At 36.6% G+C, this 18,523-nt stretch overlaps 1 protein-coding gene across 21 annotated transcripts in view; it reads right to left on the minus strand.

Annotated features, from left to right (window-relative positions):
* The window catches only part of CEP112 (centrosomal protein 112), a 401,854-nt gene that overhangs the window by 218,033 nt on the left and 165,298 nt on the right, over nt 1–18,523 (minus strand). For all 21 annotated transcript variants that reach the window (XM_082604740.1, XM_082604757.1, XM_082604756.1 and 18 more), the window contains one exon: nt 3,559–3,666. In XM_082604740.1, coding sequence (XP_082460866.1) covers nt 3,559–3,666 — 108 coding nt within the window. The remainder of the gene's footprint in view (nt 1–3,558; nt 3,667–18,523) is intronic.

Genomic DNA, 18,523 nt, shown 5'->3' on the forward strand with positions numbered 1-18,523 from the left:
TACAGACTGCCAACAAACACATGAAAGAATGCTCAACATCATTAATCATTAGAGAAATGCAAATCAAAACTACAATGAGATATCATCTCACACCAGTCAGAATGGCCATCATCAAGAAATCTAGAAACAATAAATGCTGGAGAGGGTGTGGAGAAAAGGGAACACTCTTGCACTGCTGGTGGGAATGTGAATTGGTACAGCCACTATGGAGAACAGTATGGAGGTTCCTTAAAAAACTAAAAATAGAACTACCATATGACCCAGCAATCCCACTACTAGGCATATACCCTGAGAAAACCATAATTCAAAAAGAGACATGCACCAAAATGTTCATTGCAGCTCTATTCACAATAGCCCGGAGCTGGAAACAACCTAAGTGTCCATCATCGGATGAATGGATAAAGAAGATGTGGCACATATATACAATGGAATATTACTCAGCCATAAAAAGAAAGGAAACTGAGCTATTTGTAATGAGGTGGATAGACCTAGAGTCTGTCATACAGAGTGAAGTAAGTCAGAAAGAGAAAGACAAATACCGTATGCTAACACGTATATATGGAATTTAAAAAAAAATGTCATGAAGAACCTAGGGGTAAAACGGGAATAAAGACACAGACCTACTTGAGAATGGACTTGAGGATATGGGGAGGGGGAAGGGTAAGCTGTGACAAAACGAAAGAGAGGCATGGACATATATACACTACCAAACGTAAGGTAGATAGCTAGTGGGAAGCAGCCACAGAGCACAGGGAGATCAGCTCGGTGCTTTGTGACCACCTGGAGGGGTGGAATGGGGAGGGTGGGAGGGAGGGAGATGCATGAGGGAAGGGATGTGGGAACAGATGTATATGTATGACTGATTCACTTTGTTATAAAGCAGAAACTAATAAAAAATAAATAAAAATAAAAAATAAAAAATAAATTTAAAAAATTTATGCTAATTACTTTATATGCTAATTATTTTTATTGGTTATACATTTATTAATTTGACAAAGGGAGTCACTCTTTGTCTACGATATTTGTGGCAAATATTATTTCTTTAACTTAAAATAATTTATATTTAGTCAAATGTTCATTTTCCTCAGTGGTTTTACTTGTTACATCCAACTTTAAAAAGTCAGAGCTGTGCCAAAATGATCACAGAATAAATGCAAATCAGGCCCTGAAGTGACCTGGTCACACTTGGTTATAAATTTGTCATCCACATGGTTATCATCAAAATGAAAAGAGAATTTTAAAAACACTCAGAGAACTCTCCAACCCCTTACACACACTCACCCTGCCATACAATAGCTTCTGATGAGCATAGGTGTCCTAGAAAGAGTTTAAAACTTGGTTTTCTTCTCTCCCCTCTTCCTTCATCAGTTTACATGGAGAAACTGACATTTTTCTTGTTTTTATTAGTGTGTCTATACAGCTTTTAATCCAAAAGTCGCCTCGGTTATACACTGTATCTTGTTAACAAGCCCTCGTTAAATATTATTTATATTTGATGAATTATTCCCTCAGTTTCCCTCTGACCCCCACCTCTTCCTACTTGTGGGCTCCACTTCTTATGTAAGTTTCTATGCCTAGTTTCTAAAGCTAGTCTCCCAAGCAACCTCCACTCCAGTACTAAAGGTCCGGAAAACGTCTTCCATGACTACTTAGAGAAAGTGTATGTCAGTGGAAATACATGTTTTTAAGTTGATGTATGTCAGAATGACTTTCACTGCCATCATCAATTAATCAGAAATTAGATACTTCATTCTCACACCATTGTTTAAAGAAGATTCTGAGAAAATAATTCTATTGCACTGGGTTTTGGAGTTAGAAAATCTGAAGTTACCCATACTTTTGGTACTTTTGAAATAATCTGCTAGTGCTCTTTCTTCTATGTCTTTTCTTATCTTTTAGGATTTTCATCTCTTATGTAATTTTATGTATATACAATTTTATGTGTAATTGCTTGAGTTGATTTTGTATTGCATTAATCCAAATTTATTACCCATTTAAAATACTACAGATATAATATAAATGTTCTATATTTATTCTATCCTATTGTTTCTTTACATTCATAACTTTTATATTTTAACTATGCAAGTAATGCATGACATATGCTCTTTGTGAAATTTTAAGTAAAAAAGTTTATTTAAAGCATACAGTGAAAATGTCAATTTATCATAATCTAACCTATTATTTCATGCCCATTCTATAGACATGTGTAATCTTCTAGAATTTTAAAGCTAAACTAACATATATACAGACACATATATTTTAATTTCACATAAATAGGATCATAATATAACAATTGTTCTGTGATGTGCTTTATTTCCCCCTTAACACTGTGTCTTAGAAATCTTTGTCTGTTGGTTCCTACAAATTTATATCAATCTTTTCAATAAGTACATAGCATTCCATAGTATAGATTTACAATAATTTCATCATTGGCTTTATTTATAACTTTTTTTTATTATTTCAAATAATCTTCCATGAGCCTATATCATCTTGCACATGTGAAAATATTTCTATAGCAATTGCAGATGAAGGACCCACTTAATAAGGGATTAAAAATAAAATAATGAAAGAAAAAGTTATTCAGGTTTCCAGAACAAAAAGGTTCAAATACTGTCTAGGAAACAATTTTAAATGAGTGACTAAGCTAATCAATATTTTTCTAGATGTTAAGGAAACAAGGCAAGCAAATTAGACAAACAAGTAAAAATTAATAGCTGCCTTGACTATCCCGAGTCTGCAGGGATATATTTTTAAAAAGATAAAGCCTTTTTTATTAATAAACAAGAGGCAGGGTACTGAGCACAGAATTAAACTCCTTTTGCTGCCCCTGCGTCCTGGTCCCAGCCGGACCCTTCCCCTCGGTGCTCCGGCCAAACCAGCCCGAGTGTCTGTTCGCTCCCCAAACAGCCCCCGCTGGCTGCCACCTCAGCATCGTTGAACCTGCCATCCCTCCAGCCTGGACCCCTCTTCCTCCAGAGCCTTCTCGCGGCCCCTCGCGTCGCCAGGACTCTCAGCACCAGGCCCCTGCCCACCTGTCCGTGCCAGTCAGGCCCTTCCACCCGCCGCCCGGCAAAGTCTATGCACACTCCCTCTTTTCTTCTTCCCAACTCACTCTTTGAAATTATCTCATTTTTAACTGATGGACTGGCTGCCCACCAAAATCCAAGCTCTGTGAGGAAAGAACCCTGTCGGCCCTGCTTACCACTCTGCCCGGGGTTGGTGATGGCACCTGGGCCACAGTAGGTGCCCCAAACTATTTCCTAAATAAATAAGTCAAACTTGTGCTCTGACAGGAGGAGAACTCAAGAACCACAATAAATGTTTCAATTAAACGTTCAGTTTAGTCAACTGTCAGAACAGACTTCAGCGGAGAGTTAAAGTTCTCTGTTTCTAGATTCTAGTGAAACAACCATTATTTTAAATATTTCAAATATATTGGTAATAATGTTCTTATAAGTATTTTCATTGTGCAGAGATTTTGTGACATAAAGAGATATTTAGAAGAGAGAGTATGTGCACGTGAGAGAATCAAAGGCAGCCGCCAGAGGAAGGACCGACCTGCTGCTCGTATCTTTGCTTGACATCCTCCAGCTGCCACAGAAACTCCTTTGACTGTTTCTCACGAAGAGACTTGGATCTAGTTAGATCGGCTTCCACTTTTCCCATCTATAAAATTTAAAAATCAAATATTAAATTTTTAAATGACAAATTGTATTCCATATTTTTGTCACTTGTCCATCATTAAAATGACAGATTTTCAACACCTCACCAATCATAATGCTGAATTTAAAGATGATAAAATAATGAAGGATATGTCCATTTATTTTGACAGGTTTTAATAGTTTTAAGTCAGGGAAATTATAATTGGTATACAATTGACTAAACTCTAAAGCTACAATGACACTGTGATGGAAATATAATTTTGAACATCCAAATACTTATTCAGCAAGATTTTATTAAGGCCTTGTTATGTGCTGAACAGGAGAAAATATTTGCAAACCACCTCTCTGAAAAGGGACGACTTGCATCTAGAATATGTAAAGAACTCTTACAACTCAATAATAAGCAGGCAATTAAACCTGATTTTATATTGGGCAAAGGAACTGGAAAGACATGTCTCCAAAGAAGATACACAAATGGCCACAAGCATATGAAAAGATGCTCAACATCACAGTCAGCAGGCAATTTCAAATTAAAACAGCGACATACCACTCCACACCCACTAGGATGGCTATAATCAAGAATACAGATAATAACAAGTGTTGCTGAAGATGTGGAGAAATGAGAACCCTCGTACACTGCTGGTGGGAATGTAAAGTGAGGGAGCCACTTTGGAAGACAGTCTGACAGCTCCTCAAGAGATTAAACTTAGAGATGAACCACATGAACCCATATGAATTCCATATGATCCAGGAATTCCGCTCCGAGGTGAGAAATGAAAACATACATCCATACTAAAAAAACCTATATACAAATATTTATAGCAGCATTATTCATAATTGCCAAAAAGAGGAAACAACCCAAATGTCCATCAACTGATGAATAAACAAGATGTGGCCTATTCATACAATGAAATATTATTCGGCCATAAAAAGGGATGAAGTACTAATGCACGTTTCAACATGGATGGACCTTGAACACAGTATTCAAAGTGAAAGAGGCAGTCAGAAAAGACCATGTACTGTGTTATCCCATTTGTATTAAATTTTCAGAAGAGTCAAATCCATAGAAGCAGAAAGTAGACTAGGGATTGCCTAGGGTGAAAGGGGTTTGGGAGGGTATGTGGTTTCTTGTGGGGTGATGGAAACCTTCTAAATTGATCGTGATGATGGTTGCACGATTCTGTGAATATATTTAAAAAACACTGAATTTTACACTTACAATGAGTGAACTGTTGGTATGTGAATTATACCTCAATAAAGCTGTTACTTAAAAAAAAAGTCAAAGTCAAAGAGTGGACCACAGTCTATGATCCAATCCCAGTACCTCTCTCGGCTCATCTCTAGGGCTCTGGACCTCCCACATCACCACCATACGCCAGCCCACCGGCCTCCTTGCTAGGCCTAAAACGTGCCAGCAAAGCTCTCATCTTGGGGTCTAGAAGCCCCCCACCAACCTTCATGTAGCTTGTTTTTCAAAGCCTTCAAGTTCTGCTTAAATGTTACCTTTGTACTGAGGCTTCCCTGACCACCCTATTTTAATCTGCAGCCCTCCCAGCCGCCCTTTCCTTGCTTTAATGATTTTTTTAACCACAGGAGATAGCATCTTTAGGTATACTATATAATTTACTTATTCATTAGGGTTGTTTGCAATGTCTGTCTCCCCCGGGGGGATGTAACTCCACGTTCACTCATGTATCCCAACCATTCAGCACACTGCTTGGTGCATATGGGGACTCAATAAATACTAATCAAATGAAAACAAACAAACAAAACCCCCCAAAAGACACAGTGCACCAAACTTGGTTTGAAATTTGCTGAATGAACAATTTTCAAAAAAAAAGACAATTTTCAACATTTAATAGGGCCAAATTCTTTATAACACATATAAAATAAATAAAATAGTGTTGAATCTAATGTTTTCTATCACTTAGAAAATGAGATAGACAATATATTATTTTCCTTGCTCTTTTATATGTGACAGGAAAGAGAAGTCCTTATGTAATGAGAAAGCTATTCAGCTAGGTGACATGAAACGGGCACCTTTCCTTCAAAGTGGTGTAAGATTTAATTTGTCTTTCTACCCCAGTTTAATTTTGAAAGATAGTTTTTCTGAAGCACCTGTCAGTTCATGTGACAACCATTCTGTCACTGGCTACTTTGTATCACTTCTTGCTCTGCTTTGCTGATATGCTGAGATATTTCTTCTTTTCAACTTGCACACAATGTCCTCTTTCAGGCTACCTTTTGGTAGGTGCTAAGATTAGATAAAACATGAGGAAATAAACCATGAAAAGGCTCCCTTCAGTTTTTCATGTTAGATTTTTTGGGGAAAATAACCATTCAAATACACTTATTCAGACACAGTTAAACTTTAAGGTTTGAGCAGCAGAGCTGTTCAGTGAGAAGCAGCCAGTTTCACTGGATGAGAACAAAAGGCATATTCCTGCCCAGGAATTTGCTATTTAACACCAACCTTTCCATTTCTGGTTCTTACACGGAAGTCTGGAGTTCGAGATTATGGCATGATATTTAGTACCTAAGTATCTCTTTGTAAATGCCGAAGACTGCAACCTTGATAATACTAAGTCATCAGCTTCCAAATTCAGTGATCAGAGTTCTAAGATGACCGACCCATAGGCCATCAGTCTTGTGGTCAAATCTGCTAAGGAATTTCTAAAGGAAGCACAGTCGAGCCCGCGTTGTTTTCTTCCGTTTCTACCTCAAGACATGGATTTCAAGGCTCTCTCTCCTTCAGTGCTTTTCACATTAGACCTCCACCCAAAGGCCCCTTAATTTGTCCTCGGCAAGCTCTGCCCCTACACACGCTGATTCCCTTGGCTATTCTGGATTCGCCTTCACTCCCCACACTATCTGAAAACCCCTCTGTATTTTTCCTCATCCAAAAATCCATCTTCAAGGTTGACTCAAGCCTCTTCTCCTCTCTGTGGTGTTCTCTGATCCACCAACTGGCATCAACATCTCCCTTCTCTCTGTGCTCTAGGACCTAACATCTTCATTTTCCTGGCATGCTGTATGTTTCTCTAGAGTATGGGAGTGTTTCAAATTTGTGAGCTTTGTTTATTCATCTAGATCGTGAGCTCCCAAATAAAAGAAACTACAACTTATAATTCTTTTGTATCTTAATTATTAACTAATTGCCATAGTATGCAGAATAAACATGTATTAAATTCTTAAGGATGAATGGAGGGTAGGCAAAAGCAAAAGAGAAAGAAAACAAGAGAAGGTAAATCAAGGAGGGAAGACCTGGTTTCTTCAGTTCTTTTCAGACAGATCTTCATATGAAATCAATTTTTGGTTCTTATTCTACTTCAGCACAGATTGAATATTAAAAATAAATAATAATTATTAAAATATTTTTAATGTAATTAAGAGCTTTGTGTACTCAACATTCATAAAAAGTAGGATATTTTCCTTCAAAAAACTGAATTATCTTCTATAATCAAAATAGAAAACAATTTAAAGCACATGGAAGACCTTTTTTACCTAAATATTAAGAAAAATTCAAAGTAAATAACAACTGCTATAAGAAAATGTTATCTTATACTGACTGAAAATGCAAGACCCCACTCCATTCTCCTTCACAATTTAACCAAAAAAATATAAAAACAAGTCTTGTAAAATACTTGAAGTCTGTGTAGGAATGCAGCGTTCTCAGTTGCCGTAGATACAAAAGATTCTGACTCATCACACATCATTCCATATTCCATTTAACTTCAAGGGTAAGGAAAAAAAAACAAAAAAACAACCCATTCCTTCAGTGTGTAACTCTGGCTTCCAAAAAATCCAAGAGTGGAACTTGATGATCAACTTAGGAGCAGAAAAGGGCTTGGGGTGTATTTCTGTGAATGTCTAATGTTTACAGGTAATAGAGAGAGGTAAACAAGGGTGTTGGCTTTTCCTTAGATGGTGCCTCAAGCATTACTTGAGCTACATGTAAGAAAACACCTAAGTATCCAGAGCTTAAGCAACATACGCCCTTTATGTTTTCCTTGGGTAACAAAACATTCAGAAATAGGCTGCGACATCAGCAGTTAAAAGATGTCAGGGTGAAGGTCTCTGTGATTCAACTTCCAGAATGGTTGCAGGATGGCTTCTGCAGCTCTGAACACATGGGAGAGGAAGAGCAAAGGGTGACAGGACAAGGGCACAGGGTCCATATTCGCTGAGTGGAAACCCTTTTAAGGGGCTTTCTTGCAAGTTCCTGTCAAAAGCAAATTAATTATGCTGTTTGCATCGCATTCACTAGAACTACATTAAAAGCCAAACTCCACCTGCAAGGTAAGAGATTGCAGTTTTAAAACTGTGTCTAATGTTGCCCTAAATAAAATCAGGGCTGTACTGTATTACTAAGAAAGTGGGAGTGGGCACTGGGCCAAGATCTGGCAGACTCTGTCAAATGTGGTCACAATAAGTTATTGTTCTTTCTGTAGTAAAGTACTCTTGTGTTATGTTCTGAGTTATTTGACAGTATAATTCATATGAGACAATTATACAATTTTATAGAGATATACAATTCAAAGTGTATTCTGCTGTATTTAATACATATTTAGCTAAACTATAAGAAATTGTCCTTCAAATATTTTCATATATAGAGAGAGACAGACATAATGGCAGAAAGACAGATAAATAATTATTTCTGTGCTTGGCTAAAGCCTCAGTAGAAACTAACATCTTTAACAGAGAAAATTCATTAACACATGTGTGGTGCCTATCCTTTTCTTATTGATTAGTAGGAGTTCTTTATCAATTCTGGATATGAATTTTCTTGTTCAATATCTGAACTGCAAATATCTTTTCCCACTCTGAGTTTGCTCTTATATTATCTACTGGTCTCTTTTGATTAACAGAAGATTTTAATTTTAATGAATTTAAATTTAACAACATTTTGTTTATCACTTTTTGTTTCCTATTCAGAAAATCTTCACCGAGCTCCTACATTTTCTTCTGAAAGTTTTATTGTTTTACCTATCACTTGTGTATCTACAATCCTGGAATTCATTTTGTGATGGGATATAATAAGGGCAGGATTCTTTTTCCATGTGGCTATCCAGCTGACACAGCAGCATTTACTGAAATGATCCTTCTTTCCCTGCTGTACTGCAGTACTTCCTTTGACATGAATCAGATTGACCATATATGTGTGAGTCCACTTTTTGGTCTCTTTCCTGTAAAACACGAGTCATCCTTGTGCCAAAACCACACTGTATTAATTACTATAGCTTAATATTAGTCTCAATATCTGGTGGTATAAGGTTGCCATAGCTATTCTGAGCCCTCTGTATTTTCATATCCATTTTAGAATCAGCTCGCCAGTTTCCCTCACTCCTCCCCGCAAAAAGCACTGCAACTTTTTTTTTTTTTTTTTTTTTTTTTTTGCAGTATGCGGGCCTCTCACTGTTGTGGCCTCTCCCGTTGCAGAGCACAGGCTCCGGATGCGCAGGCTCAGCGGCCATGGCTCACGGGCCCAGCCACTCCGCGGCATGTGGGACCTTCCTGGACCGGGGCACGAACCTGTGTCCCCTGCATTGGCAGGCGGACTCTCAACCACTGCGCCACCAGGGAAGCCCACACTGCAACATTTTGATTTTTAGAATTGTGTTGATTCTATAGATTAATTTGGGGAGAACTGACATTTTTATAACATTGAGTCTTTGAATCCATACACGTGATATATCCCTTGTTGTTGTTCAGGTCTTCTTTGGTTCCTCTCAGTAATGTTTCCTAGTCTTCAAAACAGGGGACTTGCATTTCTTTTGTTGTATTTATTCTTAGGTAAGAGAAGCATTCTGGTACCATGATATCTTTTTCAAAGTTTATTTTCTATTTGTCGGTTGCTAATAAATAGAAATAAAATTGAATTGTATATCTGACCTTATATTTAGAAGCCTTGCTAAATTCACTCCCAATTACATTTTAACAGGAAACATTTGAGAAATTCATTGTTACACAAAGATGCTACAATTGCAGATCAGCGCATAATCTACTGGGCTACCTTAGATGTGCCTCCTCTGAGTTCTCCGAACGACCTAGTAATTCCACTAGTTACGCCGCCAATTACAATCACACAGCTACGCATCAGTCTATTGCACAGGCCACAAACATGGCTTAATAGTCTCTGAATTCCCAGAATCTACAACAATGGCTGATATAGAGCAAGTATTCATAAATTTTTTATAAATGAATGAAAGAAGAAATCAGGTCTGTTAAATCCTTGGCCAATAAGTCAATAAAACAGTTTGAAATATTAAAAAATAATAATGCTACTCTTTTCACAATTAATAACCCTTCATATCAGCCAATTATAAAAAGAATGATGTATTTCCTGGTCCAATGTTCTCAGTAGATTTTTTTTGGCTTATTTTTCTTCTGCAAAAGAGATTTGACGAATATTATTAGGAAAAGTTTCACTTACTACTCTACTAAGCATTTAAGGATGAGAGTTAAAGATTCTTTTAATTATTTGTTTGATTTTTTGCTTAATTTTGTTTTTCAAAGCCAAATATTTATACACAGTCTTTGGATGTTGTCATTTGGAATTGATTAATTAGCACAATAGGCTCTATTGAAATATTTAAATATAGTTCTAGAATTTTACCTCTGCTACCTAATCTCATTTAAAGACAAAATTTCAAACGTTAAAAGGGTAGACAGATTTCTCCATTATCATCAAAAAGTAACTCAAAGAGGGGACTTCCCTGGTGGTCCAGCGGTAAAGAATCCACCTTCCAATGCAGGGGATGTGGGTTCAATCCCTGGTAGGGGAACTAAGGTCCCACATGCCGTGGGGCAACTAAGCCCATGCACCACAAGTACTGAGTCTGCACACCTCTACTAGAGAGCCCGCATGCTGCAAACTACAGAGCCCAAGTGCTCTGGATCCCACACGCCACAACTAGAGAAGCCTGGGCACCACAAAGTAAGAGCCTGCATGCCGCAACTAAGACACGACACAGCCAAAAATAATTAATTAATTAATTAATTTTAAAAACTGAGAGAAAATACTTCTATTTATATTGGATCTTTACCTTAAAGCTGGTCTAAAAAAGACTCATTTAACATTACATGAGCCTGGGCTTCCCTGGTGGTGCAGCGGTTAAGAATCCGCCCGCCAGTGCAGGGGACATGGGCTCAATCCCTGACCCGGGAAGATCCCACATGCTGTGGAGCAACTAAGCCTGTGCACCACAACTACTGAGCCTGCGCTCTAGAGCCCACGAGCCACAACTACTGAAGCCCACGTGCCTAGAGCCTGTGCTCCATAACACGAGAAGCCACGACAATGAGAAGCCCGAGCACCACAGCGAAGAGTAGCCCCCGCTCACAGCAACTAGAGAAAGGCCATGCGCAGCAACGAAGACCCAACATAGCCAAAACTAAAATATAAAACAAATAAATAAATTAAAAAAAAATTACATGAGCCAGCATGACCCTTAAAGGACAAGAGGACGAAGGTACAAGTCACGATGAGTGGTCTGTACGATGGGTCTTTCTCTCTCTAAGTCTGTTTGTTATCCATCTACATTTATAGAGGCACAAATATATTCAGATGGCATTCTTCCTTCCTTGTACCTTGAGAATTTTTTCATTAATTCAACAGCAGTAATGAGATGATGAGCTAAACTTATAATCCCTAAGAATGTAAGAAACTGCTAATCAGTTTCAAATGTACTAGCAACCAGAAGCAACCTCACTAGTCAACAGCAGTGTTTCTGAATTTTGTTTTCAAGGCAAACCACTGGGTTTTCCAAGTATAAAGCTAATATCATGTAGCTGACGGCTGCAAAGAAAAAGGAACAGAATTTAAAGCCAGATATTAGCAGCAAATACCAGTTAATGAGGATGAATTTTCAAGAGGAGAAAAATTAAATAGAAAAGTCAAGTGGTTAGTGGAAGCCCCAGGAGGAAGTAGTTATCTGACATTCATTCAGTCGGTTTTCAAGATGAAAACGTTTCACTTTATAATTGCTGCCAATACTTCAAAAAACATAGCTGTCTTTTTCACTCATTTATTTGTTTCACAGAGAATAGGTAAATATAGAACACTATTTCTTTAAAAAATACAACTATATACATATATACAGAAATAATTCTAACAGAGTAATACACTTTTGCAATTAAAATATGTATATTTTACACAACTAATTGCTGACAGCTAACACATATAATGGATTTCACCATTGGAGTAAAAATTAGGTTATTTAAGCAATCTTAAATGAGATAAAAAGTTCTTCAAAGTGAAAGAAACAGTGTGAAGCAATTTTTTTTTAAAGTTTAAGTCTGTTTCATTTTCTCTCATGGGCCTCATTTTTCAAACAGCAATTCACTTTCAAAAACAAACTCAAAGCTTTTATTTTTTAATTCAAATTCCTGTTGTCTTCTATCTGCAGCTGTTTCCAAATGGAAAAAGATGCCCTAAGCTCTGCTGGCTTTTACACAAAAGATTTCAGTGAGAAGAGAAAAGAGCAGTTCAAAACAACAATAAAAAAGGAAAATATGGACTATGGAAAAATCTGAAAACATTATGATTCTCCAAATACTAAATCTGCTGATTGATTTTCTTTTAGAATTTGAGCTATATCAGATCCACACTTTTTAATCAACTGACAATCTGGAATAGAAGATATCTAATTTATCATGTTTTGACATACACATTTTATTTAATGTCTGTTCAAATTTGCCATGTGAGAATTATTCAATTTGCAAATGAGCCTGGCTATAAGAATTCCATTATAAATGGGGTTCCTGATTATTATACTCACACCACAGGTACTTTATTTTAGAAACTCAGCTTCACTTGGCAAAACTATTTATGACTGAAACCACAGAAGAACTTTTCTCCAACAGAAAGCAATCAAAACATTTCCTGCTTCTCAGTTGCCATCACTATCAGTTTTCACTGAGTCTAATCTAGCACCACTGGACAGATCAGTGAGGACTGCTGACAAAGAGAGGACACAGGTGTGGGCTATGTTGGGGGTGAAGGGGACCCTAGAGGCGTGCACCAAAGAGGGTCCTCCATCGGATCATCTAACCAGTCCACAGTGATGTGACACCTCCATGGTAGGAACACATGGACTCTTTTAAGGTCAAGAAATGGGAGAGTCAAAGGGGTGGGCAGAGCTGGTGAAGGAAGACAGACAATGACCCTGCACAGAGCAGAGCAGTCAGACGTAAGTGTGGACCAACTGGAAGGGTGGTTCCAGGATCAACTGCACAGATACTGTCTCTCGTCCCTGGCTTGCCTCATTTTACGGCAGTCTCACTTTGCGGCTGGGTAGGGTTCTTAATTTAATGGTTCCCAAGATCACATTCTCTCCAGGGCTTTCCGTTCTGCCACACAACTCTGAGACTTCATTTTTTATCTTTCAAAAAAAGATTATCAGCTTTTACATTCTTTCTAACTTTTTTGACGTATAGTTTCTAATTTTTTACCATTAATAAATAACATCACAATAAACATCCTTGAACAGACATCTTGCAAACCTTGGAGTCCTGAAAAATAAAGTCCTAGAAGTAGAACAGGTAAATCATAAGCACAATGTTAAACCAATCCTCCAGAAAGGTTACATATCTTTACTCTTCCTCCTGAAATGTGTGTCACTGCCCGTGTCCACAGGCCTTCATGGATTTCTACCTATGTGTTAGTTGGGAAATAGCTCAGTGCTAATTTAACTTACTTTTAACAAATTTACTAGTGAAAATAAACATTTCTTATTGTCAATTTTTACCCCAAAAATGTATTGCGATTTTTTATAGTAATTCCACTGAATTTATACATCAATTTGTGGAGAACTTTCATCTTGACAATACTGAGTTTTACAACCTATGAACACAGAATGCTCTCTTTAGATCATTTAAAATTTCTCTCGGCAATCTTTTAAAGTTTTCAATGCTTAAGTCTTCACGTTGTTTCATTACTTTTCTTGTAAATATTTTATTATTTTGGATGCTTTTGTAAATTGAATTGTTTTCTTAATTTCATTTTCAGGTATTTCATTACTAGTATATTGAAGCATGACTGAATTTTGTATGCTGATCTCGTACCCTGCAAACTTGTTTAAATCATTTATTAGTTCTAGTATTTCTTTTATGGATTTTGACCATACAGAATCATGTCATCTAAACACATTGGTAGTTCTTCCTTTCCAATCTGTATGTCTTCTGGGTTTTTTTTTGTTTGTTTGTTTGGGGTGTTTCTTTGGGGTTTTTTTTGGTCCTGTTAGAGACTGGCTAGAGTCTCCAATACAATGTTAAATAGAAGTCACAAAAGCAGACATCTTTTCCCTGTTCCTAGGAGGAAGAGCATTAAGTCTTTCAACATTAAGCATATTTGCTTAGGGTTCTCATAGATGTACCTTATTAGGGTGAGTACATTTGCTTCTAGTCCTAACTTGCCAAGAATTTTTTAAAAATCATAAATGATGTTGAACTTTTTCAAATGCTTTTTCTGCCTTTGTTGGGACGATCGTGTGGTTTTGTCTTTTATTCTATTAATATGCTGTATGATATTAATTGATTTTTGAATGCTAAAAGAACCTTGGATTCCTGGGATAAATCCTACTTGGTCCTGGTGAATAATCATTTTTATAAGTTTCCAGATTCAGTTTACTAAAATACCATTAAGGGTTTTTGTGTCTACAGTGATGACAGATACTACTCTAGTTTTGCAGCATCTTTGGCTTTGATATTAGAGTCCTACTGGCCTTAGAGAATGAACTGATTAAGTGTGCCTTCCTCCTCAATTTTCTGAAAGAGTTTTCAAAGAACTAAAGTTTTTTTTTTCTTTAATATTTGATGGAATTCACCAGTGAAGCGATCTGGTCCTGGGCTTTTCCTTGTGAAAAGATTTCTAATTGCTAATTGAATATCATTATCTATTATAAGACAATTTGGACTTTCTATCTCTTCTTGGTTTTCTCTGTTTTAATGTTTTCTTTGCTTTCTGCATGTATATAAAATTATCTATTATTTCCTTTCTTCTGCTTCCTTGAGCAGAAGCTTGCTTTTCTTTTTCTGGTTTCTTAAGATGAAGTTTAGGTTACTGATTTGAGAACTTTCCTTTTGGAGTTAGATGTTTAAAGATACAAACTTTTCTCTAGGTACTGCATTAGCTGCATTCCATAAATTTTAATATACCATATTTTTATTTTAATTCAGTTCAAAATATTTTATTTTCCTTGTAATATCTTCTTTGATCCATGAGTTATTCATGTATGTTATTTAATTTCCAAATATGTGGGGATTTCCCAGATTTCTTATTATTGTTTAGTTCTAATTTATTACCATTGGGGTCAAAGAACACATTTTGTATGATTTTAGTCATTTTAAAATTTGTTGAGAATTGTTTAGTGGCCAAACATATGGTCTACCCTGGGGAATGTTCCATGAGTGCCTGGGGTTACTGGGTGGAGTGATTTAAATCACCACCCAAGTCTAGACTCACTCCTGAGTGGCACAATACAAACAGACCGAACCCTGCAGAGCAAAGGCTTGGAAACTTAACTGAAACTGGAACCCACCCATAGAAAATGAGACAGGACTTTTGCTCTGAAACAAACTGGGTTGATAATCCACTAAAACCAACAACTTGACATTATCTAGGGAATTCTAACATCATTCAGAGAGTACACAATATTCAGTTATGTTCTCTTTTGTTTTTAGCTCCTTTCATTCAGCAGGACTTTGAGACACATCCTTTGTTGAGGGTATCAGTAGTTCGTTCCTATTTATTCCTGAGTAGTATTCCATCGTCTATACTGCATTTTGATTGTCCTTTCAACTTCTGAGGAACATTCAGGTTGCTCAAGTTTTAGGCTCTTGTGAATAAAGCTGCTGGCAACTTTTGTATACAAGGCTTTGTCTGGATCTGGCTTCATTTCTCTTGGTTAAACACACAGGAATGGAATGGCTGGCATATGGCGGTGGATGTTTTAGCGGTTAAGAACTCGGCAGTTTTCCCACCAGCAGTGGAGAAGAGCCCCATGTGGCCACACCCTGGCCCTGCACCGACATTTGGCACTGCCAAGGAGTCTTCACAGTTCTAGCCATTCCAGTGAGCATGCAGTGGCATTTCATTTTGGTTTCAATTTGCATTTCCCTGACGAATGATGATATCGAACATCTTTTTATGTGCTTATTAGTCTTCTGCGAGGTGTCCAAATATTTCACCTATTTTTAGCTGGGTTGTTTGTCTTCTTATTATTGAGTTGTAGGATTGCTTTTATATTTTAGATACAAGTTCTTGGAAATATTTGTGAATCTTTTCTCCCATTCTCTGGCTTGCCTTACTTCCTTTTGTTGTTTTTTAATGGTGTCTTTCAAAGAACAAAAGGTTTTAATTTTGGTGAAGTCCAATGTAGCAATTTTAATTGAAATTTAATTTCTGGTTTTACTAAGCATTGTGGTAAAAGATACGTGCTCTCTGTCATGTCAAGTTTCAGATATATATTGAGTGTTTCTTTATGGTCTACTGAGTTTTGTAACTGCTCCATGGGAGTAGGAATTTAATATGTCATACTTAAAGCGTAGAAAGTAGAAATATAGCTGTTTTATAAACTGCTATTTAGATCTCCTATTTGTTTAGGTTTTGCCCCCCTGAGCAGTCAAATATGGAGAAAAATTTACTAAAGCACCCCATGACTATTTATGTAAATTTTTTCATATATTCCTAACACCCTTTTCATAAGGATTCTTGGCTTTCTTGTGCAAAAATATATTCCTTTGTCCAGCTTATTGACTTGCATTGATGTTAATTTATATGATAGTATTACACTCTTTCTTTTATTCTGAATACAAGTGATAAAATATATTTTCCACATATAACTTTTGTGTGACTTTTAGTTGTGTCTTTATTATAAACAGCATATACACAGATTTATGTCAGCTAATCAATACCTTTTTTTAACCTATTAAAATGTATTACTACAATTATATACTCTGTCTTATTTTGGACATTTTGTTCTGTTTCTACTTCTGTTCCTTTGGCAATACCTTGAGTTTTGCTGTTATCTTCTCAAGATTTTGATGAGAATGTAAAATCTTGTTAATTTTATTAATGCTTATGTTTATGCATTTAAAAAATATTTTAACCTACATTTCCCTAACTTTAAGAATCCTTTAAATCTCACCTTTTCATGGCAGAGTGTTAGTTACTGTACTTCCCTCTCTCCCTATCCATCTGCTTCTTGAACTTTATTAACATAACCTAAGGATTTAGATTTAAGTTGTTGTTATCACATTTGTATTTTCTATATTCTGTACCTTCTGCTTCAAGAATCGGTAAACATTAGCATTCTATCTTATAACTAGATTTGTAGTGATTAGTTAAATTTGTTTTTATTTTGTTGGATTCCATTGTTCTCTACTCATCCTTCAGTATGATATTTTCCTCATGTGTGGGATGTCTTCTGCCTCATCTCTGAATTGATATAATTTTTCCACAAAAGGAATAATCAGTATACATTATGTGAGCTCTTAGTAAGAAAATGTTTTTCTATTTATTTTGCAAGTGAAAAACTCCTTGGTTGTGCATGCAGTTGGGTCACTGCCTTTCTCCTTCAGAACTCTAAAGCATTACTCCATTATTTCTCTAATTTCTTTGCCGGTTGCATCCTACACCTAGAAACTTGGTGGATTTTCATTTTATTCTTGAGGTTAAACACTCTTCCCAGAATGTATCCAGGTTTAATTACATTAATTTTACTTAATATATGTGGCCTCTTTCATACAGATCATGTCTTCTTATTAAAGGTACTACTTTTCTGAGTTTTTTTTTTTTTCCTGAAGTTTACAGTAAACTTGTTTTTGGAAATACGCTTTTATTCTGTGACTGCTGAATACAAACGCCTTTTTCTTGTTCTACAAAATGTTTTCACAAGCCCCATGTTGTTTGCTTGTTTTTCTCCTTAGCCATGAATTCTGGGTAATCTGTTGATATTACATCACCAGCCCCAAAAGGTGCATTTATTGAGCCAAAGGTGCCTGTCATAGTCTCAGCTTTTGTCAGAAAGTTGTACTGTTAGCCTGAGCACTTTCAAGAGTCCCCTTTTTAGCCTTCTTCGCTGTATACTTAAAACTTCTTGCCAGGGCCCCTCCTTCAATATTTTCTGTATTCCTTTAAATGTTAAGCTGATCAAAGAGTTTCCTGCGCAGCTCCACTGCACATTTGGACCATATATACTTTCTTGGATCTGGGCTCTGATCATAGCAGGGAGCTGGGAAGAGATGCACATCCGTGTAGCAGGGACTGAAAGTCCCCACCTTCCAACCCAGAAACTCTCAGCAGGAATCTAGCTTTTGCCCAAGGCACTGAGTGGGAAAACAGACAGAAGGGGGGGCGGTCTCAGACCCTGCTCCCAGGACCCAGATCCTCACAACCTGAATCAAGAAAATAACAAGAAAGCACAGTTCCAAACTCGTAAACCCCACGGGGCTCTGCCATAAAACCTTCTATAGAGATGTTTCTACCACCAGTGTGTGCTCAGGACTCCTGAGGAGGATAACCCCAGCTAAAAATGAAATCACAAGCAAGTATTGAAACACTCTTTATAATCAAGAAAACTTGAAAATGAACTAAATACCCTTGAATAGGGGAGCTGATGAATAAAATAGCATATATTCATACAATAAAATACATTCAGTGTTAAAAGGATGGCACTAAGTCAACACAGATAGGGCACAGATATATAAAATTCAATGTAGAAGAGCAAATAAGACTAATACACAAAATCTGTAGTTCTTATCTCTTTTTAAATGGAAGCATAAAAACTATATATATGTATATGTAAAATATATGCATATATAATACATGCATATATACATATGGACATTACATATGCATA

The sequence above is a fragment of the Mesoplodon mirus genome (assembly GCF_964341445.2).
Source record: "Mesoplodon mirus genome assembly, chromosome: 18".
In the NCBI taxonomy this organism is placed as follows: domain Eukaryota; kingdom Metazoa; phylum Chordata; class Mammalia; order Artiodactyla; family Ziphiidae; genus Mesoplodon; species Mesoplodon mirus.